At 40.7% G+C, this 21,788-nt stretch overlaps 1 protein-coding gene across 4 annotated transcripts in view; it reads right to left on the bottom strand.

The window, feature by feature from the left end:
• Positions 1-18,905, bottom strand: part of LOC113008798 (kinesin-like protein KIF21A) — a 44,027-nt gene extending 25,122 nt beyond the window's left edge. For 2 of the 4 annotated variants that reach the window (XM_026146573.1, XM_026146572.1), the window contains exon 1: positions 18,464-18,903. In XM_026146573.1, coding sequence (XP_026002358.1) covers positions 18,464-18,510 — 47 coding nt within the window. In that variant the 5' untranslated portion in view covers positions 18,511-18,903. Of the gene's footprint in view, positions 1-18,463 lie in introns of all 4 variants that reach the window. The other 2 variants (XM_026146571.1, XM_026146570.1) reach the window with 2 other exon arrangements.
• Between the last annotated feature and the right edge of the window lie 2,883 nt (positions 18,906-21,788).

Raw genomic sequence — 21,788 nt, forward strand, 5'->3', positions numbered from 1 at the left:
CCAGTCTATCTGATTACGTTCGCCTTAACAAAGCAGTGATGCACTGTTTGTTTTGTTGCTTGTTACGACATCTCCGGGGTCCTCCATTTAGAAATGGACCAGAGAGAGGAAAATAAATGTCTGAGGAAAAGATAAAGAAAAACAAAGGGCCAGGAAAGACTGGACATGATGGCTACAGATGGAAATTGCACCCACAGTGCATCTCGTCTCAAACTCATTATCTATCTTTGCATAACAAGACCTTTATACTGATCTCATTCAGCCTGTCATTTTTTCTTTCTTGTCACAGTAAGATGCACCACTGCAAATGAATAACGACACACTGAATGCACTGCCCTCGCTGTTCAGGAGGGCGAGCGTGTCATTTTATGTGCCTAGGATTTTTAAGCTCGGTTCTGTTTGGATCCAAAAGCACAGACTGCAGTCTCAGCTTATATTTAAATAGTAAAAGTGTCGTACGTTATTTTGGGAGCAGCTGGTGAAAACTGCATGATAGCTAGACAAAACAGTAATAGTTAATAGAATAAATTCATGTTTTCTGGGTCATGTTGGTCTATGAAGCCATGCTTGGATGCCTCTGAATGCTCAGTGGGACAAGAAAAATGCTCTATAATGCCAGTCTATCTCCATTTTACAGTATGCTAACTATCCAAAAACAGCAAGACACAGATATTTGAAAATAGGCTCAAGTCATCACTCTAGGCAATGCAGGAAATAACACTAATGTGAGCCGGTAAGCGCTGTTACCAGCTCAGCCCTCTACCTGGCACACCCTCGGGCCACAGTCTTTTGGCCTGTAACTTCAACAACAGTGAAACAAGCTCTGTAAAGAAGAGCTTCTGCCTGTGTTTAAACCAACTTATGTATTCAGAGGGTGTGGCATGTTTTTTTTGTAGCTCACAGAATACAGCTAGAATATTCCAGTAAAAACTGTGCCATATTTTGCTATGCTTAAAAAATTCTGGATTAAATGGCAATGAAGCACTGCTTTTCATTGCCAGAAGTCTGTTAAATCCTGTCAGTGAAACCAATGATACTACAGTATTACCAACACCCACGTTTGTTAAGTACACTTGTACACTTTCTCACCTTCTAAGACTTAAATGCAAAGAGTAACACCACTACTACATCTGTGATCTAAATACACAATGACTGGGCACATTTTTTTTTAGGTACACTGTTGAACTGGTTGTTAGCAAAAACATTTAATCAGTCAGTCACATGGCAGAAACCCAGTGCATTGAGGTTCAATCCAAACATCAATAAGAAAGAAAGATTATTCTGAATGTGGTAATTAAGATGTGGTAATCTTAATGTCATTAATGCCGCAGGTCGGAGGGGAGTGATCACTTTGGTTCACTCAGATAGGAAGGCAATAGTAACTCAAATAACAATTCATTGCAACCAGGGTATGCAGAAGAGCATCTCTGAACACACATGACACTGAAACTTGGAGTAGATGGGCTACAGCAGCAGAAGACCACACCACCTGCCACTCCTGTCAGCTACGAACAGGAAATTGAGGCTACAGTTTGCACAGGCTCACTGAAATTGGACAACAGATGACTGAAAAACTGCTGCCTGGTCTGAGAAGTCTTGATTTCTGCTCTAGCATTCAGGTGGTAGGGACAGAATTGGGCATAAATCCATCCTGGGCTATTAACGATTCAAGCTGCTGGTGGTGGTATGATGATTATTTTCTTGGGACGCATTAGTACCTTAAAGCCTTTAAGACACATCTTCTGACGGCTGCTTCTAGCAGTGTAACGCTCCTTAAACATGACAATGAGTTAATTATATTCAAATGGCCTCCACAGTCACAAGATCACAATCAAATAGAGCACCTTTGGGATATAGTGAAATGGGAGACTGGTGTCATGGATGTGCTGCTGAAAAATGTGCATCAACAAAACCCGAGGAATGTTTCCAAAACTTGCTATGCAGAATAAAAGGCAAAAAGGCGCAACACTTTACTTTGGTATGTTAGGAAGTATAAAGAAATGAGTTTTGAATGTTTATATGAAATACACCTCTATTATGAGCAGTCACTGGGTGTGTGCATACTCACAACTAATGCAAGTTCTGGCATCGGGCATTTCAGCTAAACATAAACAGAAGTGAGAGGTGTGAAGTGTGTTCTGCTGGTGTATTATTAGTGCGACTGACTGACTTTAGCAGTGATTATAATCTGGCAACCTTCACTCTGGTTCAACCCAAAACACTCTTCATCTGTTTGAATAAAGGTTTGCCCTTCAGCGCAGTGCAGACTTAGAGCACTAATCCACCTTTTAGAGCAGCACACTCATGCTCTGCACGGCTGTTTCTCCAGGAAATTTCAGTTATCTGCTTATGCATTAACACACACACACACACGCACGCACGCGCGCGCGCACACACACACACACACTTTCAAAGCTTTTTACACACAATTTAGGTGCATCTTATGATTTTACCTTTAATTTTAATTCTGTGAGGAACATAAATAACTTTTTCATAGTGAAACTAGAGCTCTACAGTTAGATTAACAAATAGTTGTAAGACAAAATGCATACTGAAAATCTCAATTTGGAAAAAAGTAAACATGTTTGTTTAATATGACTAACTTTTTTAGAAAGATTAATTTTTTTAAATCTAGATTTCACTCTTTATGCTTGGCTAAGCTAGCTACCTATCTCGCTATTAACATGTGCAGCTAAAAGTTTGTAGGTTGCGAGTCGTTATGTAATTTAACTTATACACACTGCCACACTGATCTAATATGTACACTTGTTTAGCTTGTTGGCTTTTGGACAAAGGTGAGAATAGTTTCTACTGAGGATTTTGCAGTCACATAACCGCTAACCAGGTCACATTAACTTGGCCACCATATTGGTAGTCTCAAGTGACTAATGCCCTAGTCACATAGTGACTATCTGGCAACCAGTGAAGGAAAAATAGGCATTCACCAACCGGTTGGTAAGCTGTTGCTGGAGGTTGACGGCAGTCACCGTTTCAATTATTTTGAAAGCCCCAGTCACATGGGAAAAAATTTCTTTGCAAATACGTCCTTGTGATTGCACTGTTCGCTAGCAGATGTAGTTCACATGGAACACGCCGCCTTGTCTGCAAACATTTGCCAGCTATTCTCTGAGCAGTAAAAACCGAGACACAAACTGGAAATGGACACCATTTGTCTTCAAAGTAAACGTTCCTTCTTTTGAAAAATGTTAGCACAAATTTTACTTTCAAAGTAAATACCCTCAGTTTCTGGTTTGTATTGCAAAACGTTTTACTACCGCTCAGATAGTAGCTAGCAAGTGTTTGCAGACATGTGGGCATGCTCCATTGCAAACTACCATTGACCAGTTTTACCTAGGAGTTACGCTACAGCTAAATGCTAGCTGTGCTAGCATACTCTGCTAAAGTCCTGAAAACATCCGTGTAGTCACCAGAAGGTGCTGTCAAAGGAAGCTATTGTTCAAAGTTGCACTTTGTGGCTATTGTAGCTTCAGGTATACTGCTATCAGACACATTAAAAGAGCATGTGCTGAAAAATAGTAACATCCATTACTAATTCACTCATCAAATCACTATGCAGATCAAGTCTGACTAAAGATATGGAAGAAAACTGAGCAGCTTTTTAGCACAGTTCAATAAGAGAAGCCACAGCCTGTCACTGACTGATGAGGGGAATTTAGCGACCGAGACAGCGTTCACTGAACCATTAAAGAGATGAAAAGGAGAAAGGCAGACACACTACCCTATATGCACACATACCTATTCAAACAAACACACACACGCACACACACACACACACACACAAACACACAGGGGGGATTTGTCAGCCTCTCTCCATGTGACAAGTCCTGCTAGGCTCCTGCTCTCACTCTCATTATTGCAATTATGGTGAAAGCCTGAGAAACAGTGAACTCCTCAAACACACACAAAAACACAGGCTTCATATATATATAGCCTGACTATAGACTGACTGAGACCTGCTATTGTGACTGATAAAAGGAATCAACAAGAAACGATGACACACTAATAAAAAGGAGGCGAGTCACACCATGACCACCATGCTGCTTATCTCATCTTTCCTAAAACACAGCCAGTCAAATGCTGACATCAGTATTACTGCCAATAAGAAAATCAATTCAATTCCCTAGAGCCAGTTCCTGTGCATCATCACTAACAAATCAACATTAACAGTAAACCTCGACATCCGATTCCTACTTAATTTAATCCTGTGTGATTTATTTTTAGCTTTAAGCACCACTTACAGCTGAGGGCACTGAGTGATTCAGCAAAAACAGAAAGGCACATCTGAGCCAAAGGGCAGCAGACACGACTCTTTTCTCCGCATTTCACAGTGAAACCAGCAGAGTCACAGTCACATCATCACAGTCATATATTTTTAGATCCCGAAACACTTGGAGTTAGTTGGTATGAGCAGTGCTGACTGCTAACTCAAAATGAGTATAACCAAATTTTATATTTGTTTGACTTGTTGTTTTTTTTTTGTTGTTTTTTTTACATGTGATATTAGTATATTAGTTACAGATTATTATAATCAAACACATACTGATTATTATACAAGTAGAAGCCTCCAGGAAACATCAACTGGCAAAACTGCAGTTCCTCACATGGCCACTTGAGGCAACTTAAGAGGCTGCAGTAATTTCTCTTGCCAAGTTCCCCCTTTATGACAGATAGCACGTGAATTTTTATAGAACTCACCTGTTTAAGCTGTGCATAGCTTTAAGAGTATATGTTTCTACAATAGAATCACTGTGGAGACTTCTTTGTGTTGCTAGTTTTATGGGCATATCTAAAAACTACAAGAAAGACCGTGTGCGTCCTCCTTAGGGATTTGAAGCCTCAGGTTTACACTGTTGACTGGTAATTATGTAGCAATGTGTTTCAGGTCATTTCACAAAGAAATACGAAATACAAAAGTAATATAACAACTAGTGTAATGAGATACTTTTGTTAGAGTTTAATGAGCTAACTTAAGGCATTATTTTTCAGAAAAGTAACAAGTATTGTGTAATAAGTTACTTTTTTTGAGGGTCAACCCCAAGACTGATAACAATGAATTATGAAGGCACTTTGCTAACCAAGCCGGCTAGCCAGTTGTAGCAATTGCAAGACACTTAGGAAGTCAAAATTATGAGATATGTAACTCAAAATAACTCAGACAGTAACTCCAAAGTTTTGAAATAAAAACCTGAAATGTTGAACACACTGAGTGTAAAAGCGAAGCTCTCAATTTACCGGTCGATCTACGTCCCTACCCTCACCTATGGCCACGAGCTGTGGGTAGTGACCGAAAGAACGAGATCGCGGATACAAGCGGCGGAAATGAGCTTCCTCCGAAGGGTGGCTGGTCTCTCCCTTAGAGATAGGGTGAGAAGTTCGGCCATCCGGGAGGGGCTCAGAGTAGAGCCGCTGCTGCTCCACATCGAAAGGAGCCAGCTGAGGTGGTTCGGGCATCTGACAAGGATGCCCCCTGGGCGCCTCCTGGGCGAGGTGTTCCAGGCATGTCCCACCGGGAGGAGGCCCCGGGGCAGACCCAGGACACGCTGGAGAGATTATATCTCTCGGCTGGCCTGGGAACGCCTTGATATTCCCCCGGATAAGCTGGAGGAGGTGGCTGGGGAGAGGGAGGTCTGGGCCTCTTTGCTTAGGCTGCTGCCCCCGCGACCCGGCCTCGGATAAGCGGTTGAAAATGGATGGATGGATGGATGTTGAACAGTGGAAAAAAAATACTTTTGTATTTTAAAGAATAGACTATCACTCTATTCTTTAAAATACAAAAGTATTACAAATGAGCTATTCATCAACTGACATATCCCAGGTCCAAATTTACTTTAGGACATAAAAAATATGTTCTAATTTAATGCTAGTAGAGTCTAATCATCTTATTAGGAATAATTTAAGCGAACTGGGAAAATTACCCAAAGTAAATGTAACACTGTCAAACATAGCACATGTACAAATGTAAAAAGTGTCCACCTGGTAAAAGAATAAAAGCCTAATTATATGTCTGTAGTTAGCTAGGTTTTTGTAATTAAGTAAGTAAGTAACACATTATTCAAAGTTTAGATAATTAAGTTTGTGAGCTGCATTTTTTGTGCAACTGAGAAAATTACAGACTAAAGCTAATGGCATAAACCTAGGGTGTGAAATTTGGTTTCAAAACTGAGTTTACAAGTGAAAGCAGAGTTTTGGCTACTTGTAATCATTTTTTGTTCTTTGTTCTTTTTCTAGACACCTCAAATTAAAAAGAAATCCTCTGTAAAAACTCGGGTGAAACAGTTGAAGTTGTCCGTAAGTTGTTGATCTGAGTTGACTGTAGTTTTTTAAAGTGCTTTAACTGCAGATTGAAGAGAGAGATGCTACCCAATAGTGGATAATGAGGCTATAAGCAAGTCACAGTAACACATGCACACCACTCACTGGTGCATACAATCTCACGCACAAGGTCTACCTCGTCATTTGATGCTAATGTAACTGAGACAAGGGAACTGCAAACACTCAGATTTCAGTGACACTTCCCAACTTTCTTCGAGCCAAAGTTCTCTGTTGGGAGGTAAACACCGAAACTCTATTCTTCCGTGCTCTAAAAAGGAAACATAACTGTAGTGCGGCTCTAATTTACATTCTTTTAAACGTGTGCAAGTGTGCATCAAGAACACCTTCAAGTACAGCATAATGACTACCTTATATAACAACACGCACACTGTACGCCTCTTTAAGCCAGCAGGTGCACAAGTTGTGTTTTTCCGTTATTTGTGTGTGTGTGTGTGTGTGTGTGTGTGTGTGTGTGTGTGTGTGTGTGTGTGTGTGTGTGTGTGTGTAGACTAGCTTGTGTAATATGTTCCTAATAGCCTTGGGCAAAGGGAAGAACAAGGAGGTGCAGAAATGACACAAGGAGAGAAAGTAGATCCTAAGTACAGAGCGAACCCTCCAGCCACAACGAGCAGCTACTGCTTTAACTCACCACAACACAGCACGGCTGCATTTTTAGTAACAGCCTCTATTGTCTAGCAGCTCGTCTTGAGATCTAGAGCCAATTCATTGGGTCACTCTCTTCAGTGTGCTGAGAGAGTCAAAGTGTCAGTCGAGAGATTCATCTGTACAAGAAATTCATTGTTAAAATGTGGGACGTGTGCACAGATGAAATGGTCAGGTTACATCCAAAAAACCCTCCAAGTTAAAGCCGATAATTTGGGTTGAATTTAAACATCTTTTGAAACAGCTGTAAAGCATTAAAATTGAAGGTGCAGTTAAATGTAACTACAAGAATACCATACACCAGAAGGACATCTATCCAGCCATCCATCCAGGAGCTTTTTTGGCACAGTTTGGGTCTACTACCTTTACAGATTATGGTCAGTACAAAGAGTTAAATTATTTCTATCCTCATGAGATAGACTTTTCCAAGGTAGTAGTACCCCCATACACAGGATCACAGAATTGCTCAAAGTGTACGACAATGATGTGAATCGCACGGCCTTTGCAGGGGTGAGATTTTAACTCAAAGTCAACCCTTTGAGAGATTTTGGACAGATATACTGTCCTTCTTTGTCATCAAAACACCAAAATGAGGTCATAACTTTCGTACAAATGCCGTTCTGTCCCTCTGGTAGTGAATGTTTGTAAAGCTCTTAACCCTCACATTTGGCATTGTCAGGGTAAACATTTGTTTGCCTTTCTCTATTTTAATATCTTGTTTAAAATAGATTATCACTGTCAAAGGATCAAGCTGATAATTTATCGCAGTACAGTAAGAAACATGCATCTCTAGTATGCTTTGCAAGATGATATGTGCTCCACAGTTTTCTCCCACCTCAGACAAAAAAGAAAAAAGATCTTGGGAATTTCCATTCTTTCTCAGTGAACGATGCATTCGTGTCATTTTTGCACTTGGTGTTCTACAGAAGCCAATAAAGAAGTATTGTATGAAGCCCACCTTTAATCATTCTTTTCTCTGGAATCTGGTGTGGAAACAACACCAGACAATGGTGGTTGGGGGGGGGGGTTGGAAAAGACCGAGTAGGAAAGAAGAAAAAAAGAGGGCATTCTGCTGACTCAGGCTTTTTGTTTCCCTCCCTCAAGCTGCCCTTAGATCTGAGGCAGTCCAGTCACAGGGGCATCGCTGCACACCCCTACACGTAAAAGGACCCAAGGTTGTCATGGTAACAGCTAACATGAGTCCACGCAGGCTGCCAAAGGAAAAATGCGACGGGGTCACGGATGAAAGTTCTGACAGCTTCCTGGGTCAAAGATCGCCGGGCAGGAAAGAGGGAAAGGTGGAAGAGGATGGTGGTTATCACCTTGAGAGGCAGCCAGAGAGGGCATATCAGCACACGCGCACACACACACACACACACACACACACACACACACACACACACACACACACACACACACACACACAGGCCTCCAGCACTGATACCGGCTTAATAAAAACATTCCATTTTGACAAGGACAGTTTGGCCCATAATGGCACATGTGGGAGTCACGCGGAAATTCAAGAAGGCAACACAAACACAGCAAGCATGAAACAAGCAGGACAGTTTTGAAATGAAGCTACAGTAAACAAATAAATACTAATATTAGGAAAAATCTATACTGAACTAACCTCTGCGCTATTTAGACAGAACTTATTGAATATCAGTAAAAACATGATCACATGACAGAAGCTGGCAGATGGCTTGCAGTATGCTTCTCTTTGTGTCTCAGTTCACTTGAGTTGATTCATGAATATTTATCGTGAATACGCTTGGATGGATGCTGGTCAGAGGAGGCACACACACACACACACACACACACACAGGGAGGTTTTGGTTCACCGCAGCGGACGCACAGGCCTTTGCCCTCAAACATAATCCACAAAGGTCAAAGAGGAGGAGCCAGTAGGCGTCAGACAATCTGGAAAAAGCAGCTGGGTGCTGGTTTCTAACAATACTTGTTTTTATTGTTGTTATAACACAGAAACTTTATTTGGTACCTATGCTTTTTCAATGTCCTGTCTATGTTGAGGACAGTCAGAGCACACGCCACCTGACTACAGCGTAGAGTAAAAACCATGAGGAATTTCTATACTAGATCTTTTTGACAGAAACCCCACTGCCATGATGGACGCAGGTGTTATGAATCACATTAATGGGGGTCCTGTTCCACATGAGCACTGAGCCTTTATTAATGTGATTAGTCACACCTGTGTTTGTCTCCTACTCCAGGTCATAATGGCTGCTGCGAGGAAGGTCAGTGACTGAAAGAGAATATTTGTGGTGATCTAATCTAGCACGATGGTCTTAAATCATCTTTGCACTAACATTAACTCCATCCATCCATCCGCTTCCGCTTATCCTTCCTTAACTCATTTAATAAAAACTAGATTTTGATAACATGGCTACATTTTTGTTGGGGTTTTTTTGTAACCAAGTAAGTAACCAACTCATGGACAAGATGCACTGTTTTAAAGCATAGTTTTGGCATTTCTACTAGGTTAAATGGACATCACATATGCAATCCTCAGCGACAACATTAACATCACCTACCAAATATTAAAAACGTCCTGCTCATCCACCAAAGCAGCTCTGATCCATTCCTTCAGGTGGGTTAAAGCCACTGGATGTGGCTTGTTTCAGTGCATTCTAATGATGCACTATCAGATTGGGATGTGAAATATTTGAAGGCCATCTTAACACATTTTACTCTTATTTCTGAGCAGTTTCTGCAGGGTGGTGGGTGACGTTGCACTGTTTCCCACACACAGACTTTAATAGAGCGGGATGATTTATGACTGCAGTTAGATTTTTTTTTTAAATTTTCCATCACTGAACAATCCACTTGCGGTCAATCCCCAGAAAGTCTCTCTTCCCATGGTGGGACAGACTCCAGATCCACTGCAGATGGACTACAGTTGGCTATGGCAGCCCCTTCTTCTTTAGAACTGGTTTATGTGCTGCTTTACCAAAATCAGTGGGGCTGCATGATGCTGCTGCTTTTGGAAGTTAAAGTTGGCGTCCACTGACAGAGAAACTGTAAAGACTGGAGAGGCAGCTGACTGTTGCTTATTTACTGGAATAAGGCATTTATTACGAGTAACGAGAAGGTCAAAGTTACTCACGTTACCTGTTAGAAGTTTTAAGGTTATGGCTGTATTTTGTCCAAACTGTTGGCTCAATAGGTGCTGCCTAAGTTTATATAGCTTCTTGGTGCATTCAAAATAAGTACATTATTTTAAAGTATTCACTCAAGCCCATCTAATTAATGAGGAAAAGCTATCTGCTGTGGATTCCAAAGTGACTACGAAACCTGAAACCTCACTGCTCACCACTTCTGCCTGTAGGCTTTGAATTTTTAAAGCTGCGCCTCGAGGACATCGACAATCTAATTAGATCTCTTGGCCGGCTCCTTCGGGCTGACTTTGTAAAATCAATTATTTCTCAGATAAATCATTAAGGTTTTGCATGATTTTTTGTGCACCATTGTGCCCAAACATGCACACACAGATGGGCTGTTACATAAGAAGATAGATCTTACACATGGGGATAGGCCAGTAAACACTTTGTATTTGCTAAATCACCCAACATTGTACCACTGAAGTGCCCCATCTGTATGCTGTCAGGTGTGGAAAAATTTTTTTTAAAACCACAAAGGAAAGAACAGCAAACACATCTTAAGATCCATCAACAAAGCACATTCTCTTTTAAAGAACAAATTGATTTTTATGTTATATCATCTTTCCAGTAATAAATCAAGGAGACACAAGAACACCCTGTTAGATCTTCTGTTAGATCTCCAGATGTCTTTCTTTCTTGTTCTTTTCTGTTACCACTCAAAAAAAGAAAAAAGAAGAGATGATAAAAGTGCATTTCATCACTTTGGACTGTATGGGACGGGGGATTAGGCGCTCGCTCACAGACAGCATTAGCCACGCAGGCTGAGGCAGGTAGAGGTTGGCAACCTGCTGGCTGATTACTGGAGACACACAGATGAAGCTAACTAGACTGTTACAGGAGCTGGGAGAAAGCTGGCAGTCAAAATGTTTCAGAGGTAAGAATCACAGTTCACCACAACATTTCAAAATAATTAGAATGTTGCCACGGCGATTAATGAGCTGAAAACATCAACGCGAAGCTGTGGTTGAATGTTCAAAGACGTGAAATGAGCCGTTCAGGTGTGACCTGCAAGTGACTGTCTGTGAAAATTAATCAAAGACGGGACATTTTCTAAAGGTTTCGTATTAATCAGCAACACAAAAAAAGAAACAGGTGTGACAACTTAAGAAAAGTATGCAGACTTTATAATGACAATTTGTATTTCGTTCATATTGGTTATCACAGGAAATTCAAAGCTTTTTTAAGTTGGAGGTTTTGTTTCTTCTGTCTCGTCTTCATGTTGTTTTAACAGCTAGGTGTGAGGCAGTCACGTGACAATAACACGATTAGCAAAAGAAACACGAGGCTGAGCGACTTGCTGAGAGTTATGTTTAGCATTAACGGTGGATTTTCATTCTTGGGAAAAGTACAGTAAATTTGCACATCTGCCTACTAAGAGCTCAGTTCAACTGCTGCACTGTATGTTTTTGAATTCTAACATATGTATTCATATTCAGTAATTACTCTGGCTGCCAAAAAATAAATAATTCTTACAATTTCTACATTGCCACATCACAACAGTCCCTTCAAAGCAGTTTATATTATAAAGTAGCTGCAGGAATTTCAAGGGTGCCGAGCCGGATCTCCAATTAACTGAGTCTGGCTTCTAAAGCAACAAACAGACTACAATTATTATTTTTATCATTACTACTAAAGGAGGCCGAGGATTAACTAAACATTTGCAACCCAGTATACCCATACGGAAAAGAAATAGTAAAAACTTATATGTGATTACTCATGAAAGTGGCCACTTTCGCATTACTTTCATACATTGTTTTAGTAAGTATCCAAAACATACAAGTTTCATTATATAATTTTTCAAGGGATCTTATATCTGTTTTCACACTTATATGCTTTTCATACAAGTTTCACACAAGACAGATACAAACTTTATAAGATTTATATATATCTTTTCCATATGGGTAATGCCAAAGTGTACAATAGCAGCCCATTCCCAGCTAGGGCTGTTCGATATAACGATATAAAAACGTCTATCGTTTCATTTTACGCTATCGTTTGTTTCGTGGTGTCGCAAAATAAACTGTTTACGGCAATATTTTTTCATCGTTTTCATGGTCACTGTAGTGGCTATATTAATTTCTTAAAGTTCTCTTTTTCTCTTATATTTAATATAACCACACTACGGACGGACAAGCGCCTGTTTTTATGCGTTGTCGTTAGCAACAACGATGGTAAAACCATCGCGTGTCCGCTTGTTTATTTTCCACATAAACCTTTCACAATAAAGCTCAAGATCCTGTTGAGACTTTTCAAAATAAACTGAATGACGTGAAAGAGGATGCAGAGTGTTTACGGATGAAAAGCAACAAAGAGCCGTCAGGTGCTAAAAAATAAACCTTAGACTCAAACGTTAGAACAGGCTTTTCCCCGCAGCACGCCGTGTAATAAATACTCACAAAGAAAATGGCAGCCGTTACAACTTATGTCTAAAAATTTATCATTTCATGCATCGGTTAAAACACTCGACTCCAGGTACACGTCACCCAGCTGGAAACACCTCACGCAAGTCGAGCTGCCCGAGATTCACAGAATTTACAGAAAATGTTACATTTTTGTGATTTATATAAGATAAGATAGAACTTTATTAATCCCTCGGGTGGGTTCCTCTAGGAAATTCGGTTTCCAATAGCACAGCACCGACAGAAGTTACAGAATGTGAGCAGAATACCATATATACACATTAGGGGTGCAACGATACACAAAATTCACGGTTCGGTTCGATACTTTGGTGTCACGGTTCGATATTTTTTCGATACAAAAAAAAAATGTTCATGCCTTTTTAATTTGTCATTTATTAAAATTATAAATATATATTTTAACACAAAAGTACAGTTTTTAAATTTAACCCTAACCCTTGTGCGTGTTGTTTTTTAGCTCGTCATATTGCAGCCACAGAAATTATTTTGTCCATGAAACCATAAAGCTGCACTTTCTTTTTGCCTTATAGTCTGATTTGTCATAACTTCTCCGTTTTGTGGTAAGCTTTTCTTTGGCTGTCACTTCTTCACCCTGACCTGTCTTATTTGGCTCAGCAGAACTAAAATATATATCTGTCTGTGAAGGTTCTCAATCATCCAGGTCATCATAGTGAAATATATATCCTGCCGCACTCAAATAAGCTCAGCGATTCTCTGCGCGATCAACCTCTCACATGTTTAAGCTGCGGGAGATTTCACTTGTCATGTTTGCATAGTAAGCTAACAATTAATAAGACGATGTCAGAGGAATTGGTGCACAAATTATCATCACTCACAGATCAGTGCTGTCGCTCTCTATACACAGTTCGCGCGATTGCAAAGTGAAAGCAAAAAAACAAGCGCAAATTCAAACACGATTTCAATATGTCACATATTGACAGTGGCTCACCCAATGACATAATTACCCAGCTACATTTCTGAAAGAATGCAAAAGCATTGACATATATTTTTCCTTCCTACAATAGCCCGACAGGCAGGGCAGAGATAGCCCCGGGACGTCGGGCTAGCGATATTGCGAGCCCTGTATCTGATTGAGGAATCACTCATCTTTGGAAAAGAGAGTTTATTACAGAGAAATGTCTCTTTTCAAAATAAAAGCTATACTATCCGCTTCTTCTGGGCTATATTCTCAGCAGCATATTAAACATATCAGGTCTCCATAAGGAGAATCCTGTGCTAACAGCTGTCTAAATGACTCGGCTAAAGTTTGTAGCATGCATGCTTGTTGTTTTTGTCTTTGCACTAGGATGATGTCGGTGTAAATGTGCAGTCATATTCGTTGTGTTCCCACTAGTGCTTTCAGGTTAATCTCGTTGAAATAACCTTAACGCCACAACACGGCAAATCTCCGTTAACGAGCTACCCTATACAGAGAGGCTAGACAGCCAACACGTTAACGAGCTAACTGCGCTAACACACTAGCTCCCACCCATGTAATTGAGCATTGCATGGCACATCCAACATACTGTTTTACTTTAGTCCATGACTCGCTTACCTTCAGGGTCATACGTCACATGAAAACCAAAATAATTCCAAACGCCAGATCTGAATGAGGGTGGGGAGGTCCACTTCTGTCTCGCTAGCTTGCCCTGCGCTCTTCCTTCTGACCATCCTGTCTGTGTTGAGTGCTCAGTGAATCTGCGTTCGACTACTCCGCCTAGGCTGCACTCTCGAGCCTAGGCGGAGTAGTCAAATGCAGATTCACTGAGCGCTCAACACAGACAGCATCGTCAGAAGGAAAGTTGATAAAATAAATTACAAATTTTGTATTGTTCTTTTTTTTTCTCCCCTTTGGTTTTCTTTCTTTCTCTCCCCCTCTTTCTTTCATTCTTTCCCCCTGTCCTATCCCACAGTCATGTCTGTCCCGTTTGCAACTGAAAATAAAATAAATTCATAATTATAATAAAGGTCAATCAAATGGACCAATATGATGATCCACTTAAAATAAATCCTCTTGGCATCTTTCTTGGCCTCAAGACAACAATTCTGATGGCTATAGATCCAAACGGGACACAAAAAAAAAAAAAAAAAAAAAATTGAAAAAAATTGTATTGTTCGATACATATGCGTACCGAACCGAAAGCACTGTATCGAACGGTTCAATATCGATACGAATATCGTTGCACCCCTAATACACATATATAAATACAGAGACATATAAATAAAGAGTATACAAAAGGGATAAATAGAATAAATAGGAATAAGAATACAAGGGAATTGGTTATTATTAACAAAAAGTATTACACAGTGAAAAGGCACTACAGCTTAGTTGTAGTGCCTTCGTTATCGGGACGATAGATGTCTTATATTGGGATATGAGATTTTGGTCATAACACACAGCCCTATTCCCAGCCCACTCCTGAGGCGTAATATACCGACGGTTTGTCAAGTCCGGTCACCTTTCGTGCCGGGTTATGGATGAAATCCAGTAGAATGATCCTCCCGCGGTAATACACGTTCCAGCCCTGTATTCCGCCATAACCATAACCTTATCCCTAATGTTAACCACAACTTTAATGAAGTTAAATCGCTTTGGAAAACACTAGCTAAGTAAAATGAACGTACACGTGTAGATTGATTCCAAATGGTTCTCATTTTTCCGATCTCATAATATAGGAACATGTTGGGTTCCTGGAAGCGTAATATACCGACGATTTGTCACCTAGCGTAAAATGTTACGCTTTGGGAGTGAGAACGCGTTGACAATAGACCCCGTGTAATGCAGCAGTCCCCAACCTTTTTTGCACCACGGACCGGTTTATATCCGACAATATTTTTACGGACTGCCATTTAAGGTGCCGTGAATAAATGCAACAAAATAAAACCAGTACCAGTACCCCCAAAAAAGAACATTTATTCATAACACTCGGGAAAAGACCCAGGGGAACGGAGTTAACAATAAAAACAATGAAACCCCCCCCATAAAAAACCCATCAATTTTACACCTGAACCTCAACCTTCGCGGCCCGGCACGAAAAGACTCACGGACCGGTACCGGTCCATGGCGCGGGGGTTGGGGACTGCTGGTGTAATGGACATAGATGAAGAAGTTGCAGTAACTTGCAGTACCAGCAGAGGGAGATATTTTATTTCAACCCAACATAAAAATAATTGTGGGACAGCATTTAAAGAGACATTAGTAACACTTTTACATGTAAATATACATTAGCCACCTGGCTTAATCGTTTCAGGCGTAGAACAATGTTGGAATGTACCTTATACCTTCCTTGGTCTCCCTGGTCTTCCTTAGCTTTAAATATATTGTCTCCCCGTGTTGGTACTGCAGTGAAGTGAAGAATACAAAATGTAATAAGTCGTTAGCTAAAGGTTTGTGACTAATTTTGAGTTATTATCTCAAAATTTCAACTGAACTGAAAATTTCAAGTTATTTAAACTCTATTTTCAATTTCAAGTTTTCTCCTAAGCTTGAGTTGGTAAGCTGGTAAGCTGGTTGGTAAACTCAAAACTTTTAAGTTTGACCTACGAACAAGAAAAATACTTTTTTCAGTGATGGAAACGAGCTTCCGAATAGAAATCTCAACAATGACGGTTTGTGCTAGCATGTTAGCGCACAAAAGGCCATTTAAAGCCATATATCAGTGTTCTTGTTGGAGGTATGTTCAAGATTCATTGCCCTTTCAGTTCTGCTTTGGTGAACACAAAAATCCGGTCTGGCACTTGCTTAATATTCCACTGTGTTAACTAGCTGGCTGCTAATACTCCTTGTTGGCTGTTTGGTGTGGGATTGGTGAACAGAGCTCTTGTTGAACGGTCCTCTGATAATATTGCTGAATCCTACCAGCATATTAACTAGCTAGCAACTTGTCTTTAGGCTGTTTGTGGACACGCAAGTTAGCAGCTAGCTAGTAAACATGATTTACTAGCTGTTTGGTGCTAGACACATAGCATGTGGCTGGATTATTATCAGTTTAGTTAAAATTACCCCACTGCTCTGAAAGGCAACAGTGCCAAGAAGAACACAGTAAATCCAAATAATAAAATGTTTCACGGAGCTGATTCTAACTAAAGGGCTGGGTTGTAATTCATGAAGAGTTAGCCACTTTCATAACCCATATGGCAGGGGTATTGAACTCCAGGCCTTGAGGGCCAGTGTCCTGCAGGTTTTAGCTATCACCCTAGGTCAACACACCTGAATCAAATGATTAGTTCATTACCAGGCTTCTGGAGAACTTCAAGACATGTCAAGGAGGTCATTTAGCCATTTAAATCAACTGTGTTGGATCAAGGACACACCTAAAACGTGCAGGACTCCGGCCCTCAAGGCCTCGAGTTTGACATCTGTGCCATATGGTCATCAGACTTATGGTTTAAGTAAAAATATTAGGCCAACATAAAACGTCATGTTTAAGCATTAGACCTTTTATAAGTTCATCAAAATAGCCTGTCGCTCTTCTCACACTTACAATTCAGACTCACAATACTAGGATACCCCCCCAAGTGCAATTTAGTCTAGTTTTGAACTTAACTAAAGTTGTATTCATGTACTTACACTGAGAAAAATGAAACATGCCTCTAAATTCATCTAACCAAATACATAAGAAGAGACATAAATATGTGTGCCATAGCATTCTTCGTGAGAATAGAGGTTACTTACGTCAAAGAAGTAAAGAAAATCAAACAAATCATGAACAAACTTACAGATGAAAACCTAAACCAATGAAAAGCCTTTTTGTCTGACCTTCAATAGGACAACAGACCAACAAACACAACAAAGGCGCTTTAAATAATTACTGCACCTGACCTTTCTAACAAGATACAAAAGCAGGTAGGACAAAAACATGCAGATCTTTATTTGCCACACATCAAACAGCCTGCGTATGCGGCTCAGGCTGTTTTGTGTGTTCACATTAAGCTAAGACAGGAAGCCAGACAAATGCAATGTTCCAATATGAATTGAATCTTATTATTAAAGAGAGCAGCAGAGCATGTGATTGGGGGGTGAGGTGGGGTGGGGGTGTACAGACAGATAGACAGATTATTTATTATCCATGAAGAAGAGAGAGAGAGCTTGTAAACTGAGCTGGCTCAGTAAACAAGAGTTCTGGGTCAAAGTCTGAATGCACAACAAGGAGCGAGAGGGACGAGGAGAAACGTGAGAGGGACGGGAGCTTTTTGTCCTCTCCTCCAACGAGATCACATGACAGTTCAGGTTTTTAATCCAAACACACACACACACACAGACACACATTCCCATGCAAGTGGCTTCCAACATTATACTGGTGTCTTTATTGATTTGTTGTATTGTGACCAGATGACGGCTATCTCAGTGTGTGTGCTGTGTAAGTGACAGGACAGGACTGGCCTCAGGGACAAGGGTCAGAGCAGCATGATACAGCGAATGCGCGCGCACACACACGGAGTAACGCACAAAAGCAAGGCGAAATATCACAATGAGTGACTGCAAGGGGCTCAAATGCACCTGCATTTCTGAGAAGTGAGTGCATCCTTTGAAATCGTGTGGCTCACTCTTACTACAGGTGCAGTCTTCAAGGGAAGAAGCGGAAGGCCTAATCCCTCAGACACATATGGCATCCTCATTCATAAATCCAGTACAAAGCATGCAGGTATTAACAAGAGCAGCTCATGTAATCGAGAGCTATATTTGCTTTGCACACCATGCAAGAAAACTGCAGCAGCTCCTGCCAGCCAGCTTCAAAATAAAAGCAGGTTTAGTAAAGGAGTATTGTTGTTTTAGGAGAGCCCAGTCAAAATAAAAGCAGGAGTAACATGTGCATGGTCCCAAGCAGGTGTAACACGAGAGCATCTCAGGAGAGGCGTCTGCATCCTTACCTCAGGGCGACGCGCACCGAGCTCTCATCCGGCCCGCTGCTGCTCATGGTGGCACGGGAGGCTGGCCCGAAACAGCCCGCTTAAATATAGCTCAGTTTCGCTTTTTTTTTCCTTTTCCCTTTATCCTCTTAGACGGGAGAGCGTCGCGGTCTCCCTCCCTCCCTCCCTGCTCCTCTCAATAAAGCGCTTTCTATCTTGGGCTTCCACCGCGGCCGCCGCTTTCGCCTCACCTCGTCGCCCGCTTGGAAATAAACCCCATTTTAAAGGCTCAATCTATTCTATATGAATAGATTTGGATTCCATGTTCAGGAAAATGTGGCTAAGGATTCAGCCGTGGTCACCTCCTGGGAGGCATCGTCGCTTCCTCCGGCCCGGGTGGAGCGCGCTGTGTGAGTGTGGAGGAGCCGGGATCCGCCTGGCGTGTGATTGCCCTGGACGTAACCAAGCTCCTCCCCCCAGGAGAGCCGTACCAATCCAGGCAGGGGGCAACCTCACACACCAGCAATAATAAAAGTAATAATAATAATAATAACAACACACTTGTGTCGACTGTCAACTCAGTGAAACTGACTTTATAGTGACATATCGCTAAAAACTCCAGAATATATGCATGGCCTGCAGTCCTTGAAACCCTAAACATGGCGATGTGAAGCGATTTTAAACTTCCACTTAATATAAACCTGGCCTCTTCTGTCTGTGTGTAATAATTAGATGACGTTATAGGGCACAAAATTGAACTTGGCCACGTTGCCATCTACTGGTGAATTCTTATTATTACACCCGTGAACTATAATTCTGAAGATTTGTATTCAACAAAAATTGATCATTTGTATGTCAATATGGAGACTTTTCAAATCCTCATTCAACTTACTCCTCTTTCAACTCTACTTCCACACACATTGACCTACAGACACCTTTTAAACTGTAAAATAAGCCAAGACATTGAACTATTCGGCTTGGATTTATCTTTTCAATGTCTTTTATAGTTTTTCTTCAGTTCCAGTTTAAGTTTAATGCCCCCCCCCCCCCCCCCCGTTTCAGAGTTTATAATGGGTGTCAATGGGATGAAATGTTGGCTGTTTCAGTAAGAAGCTGCTTTGTCCACAGTTTTTGGTCTGCAGTCATTATTTTACCCTCAAAACGTGGACTTTTAGAAGCAGTTTTTCAGCAGGTGCATCGCGGCAGATTTAACAGGGCTTTGCCACAGAGCAACAGTATCTCTGTATTTACTCCAGTCCAACTGAAAGCTGTTGTATGTATATACTTTGTCTAAACACTAACACACAATTATTCTTAAAGTAAAACCCACAAAATCTTTAACGATTAAAAACTATTTTGCCTGTTCATTTGATGCCAGTTCCCCTCTTTCTCTGTAATTTACACTCTAATACTCACAGACAGACACACAGAGCAGATATTTGGTAAATATGCTGGTTTTTCATTTGAGATTCTTGAGTTTAGACATTTAAATCAGATTTCTCTCATGATGGTCTGGACCACGTTGTCCCTGATGGAGCAGGAGAAAATGGTCTGGCTTTTCAGTGCTGTAAAAGTTTTGGAGATTCGATCCAAAGTGGCCTTTGTGACACTGATGGAGAGTATGCTCAGCCTTTGGGAGGCCATGTTTAAGAGGGGGCGAGGAGGAAGCTCCCAGAAACTCTGCAGGATGTGGGTAACTATGTCTGTCACTACTTCTTGAGTTGTGAGCATTTTGGAGCTTTGTGCTTCCTGCTGCTTCTCTTTAAGTATCCCAATGTAATTGTGGATATTGCTGAGGAGTTTAGGTTTTCTGGGACAAGAAAAGTGAATTCAGTTGACTGCAATCTGCAATCTACTGACATGTAATGGTGAAATGTTACACGCTGTAACCTTAATGATACTTGAATAGAGGCCAGGTGCTGCTCTGCTTCAGCCTGTTCAGTCTGCACATGCAGTCTGTGTAATATGTGAATAAAAATAAAAGAAATTAAATGAAATGAAACACACAAAACAGTTAAAGATTAAAAACTATTTTACCTTTTCAACTGGTGCCAGTTCCCCTCTTTCTCTGTATGTCACTCACTCTGTGATACTCACATACAGACACACACAGAGCACATATTCTGCAAATGTTCTGATTCTTGAGTTTAGACATTTAACATCCATAATTCCGCTCTTCCAGTGATTTAAAGAATATGAGCTTTCAATATTCATTCTAACTTTTTTGGGTCAGTTGTTCTAATGTACATTTTAAAGACGTTCAGCAACTTTCCAAATTTGAAAGAACTTCTTCTGGGTGAACATCAGTTTTCAACAGTTCTGCACTTTGGCTTTCAGGTGAATGATTCAGTGTATTTCACCTCATTCAACAAGCTTTTCAACAAGGATTCAGCAATTACAAAAATGAACTCAAACCTTTTATCTATCAGCATTCAGGCTGCATTTTCTTTAGTAAATGCATTCTTTGGTTGTATATGCAATGTACTCTGTCTATTTGCTACATTAGTGTGTCCATCTACAGCCCCTTTCACTATGTACTTGTGCAACATGGAACATGACTCATTATTTCCCATTTATGTATCACTTTTGAACATGACAGTTCATTTTGTTGATAATAAGACAAAAAAAAATGTCTGGGGTGTCTGAAAGATCAACTGGGTGTTGGTTTGACTCATAGGACAGCTTCAGCTGTGGGATTCTCCTGTTTGTATTCAGACACTCACTGCACCCTCTGTTGGAGCCTGACTGACACTGAAGCTTTGGGGAAAATCCCAGTTTGCCGATATTTATACACTGGCTATTATTCTGTATGGTGTATATATACACATTTAGAGCTATATTAGAAGGAACAAAAGAGCAGTAATTATTTATTCAGAAAGTAGGGTTCTCATTGGCCAACAACATGCCAGTCACATGAGAATGCGGTAGCTGCTGTTCTCCTGTAAAGTCCAGTTACAAAATACCACGATAGCACTGTTGAAAACCACTAAGCAGTGGATGCTGTCACAGTAGCTATATCCATCTTTTCTACTCCCTGTGATTGCCGATAATTGCCTAGAATTACATTTTCACAATATTTCTAAAATTAGAAACATCCTGTCTCACAGAAACTAGAAAACTAGTTTGTGCATGTATTACTTCTTGGCTGGAATACTGTAATTTCTTTATTATCAGGATGTCCTTAAAGCTCCCTGAAAAGCCTTCAGCTGATCCAAAATGCTGCAGCGAGTACTGACAGGTACTAGAATGCGACGGCATGATTCTCCCATACCGGCTTCTTTTCACTGGCTTCCTGTTAAATCCAGAATTCACTTTAAAATTCTTCTTGTCACAAACGAGGTCTTGA

Source organism: Astatotilapia calliptera, chromosome 17, assembly GCF_900246225.1.
Source record: "Astatotilapia calliptera chromosome 17, fAstCal1.2, whole genome shotgun sequence".
NCBI classification, from domain to species: domain Eukaryota; kingdom Metazoa; phylum Chordata; class Actinopteri; order Cichliformes; family Cichlidae; genus Astatotilapia; species Astatotilapia calliptera.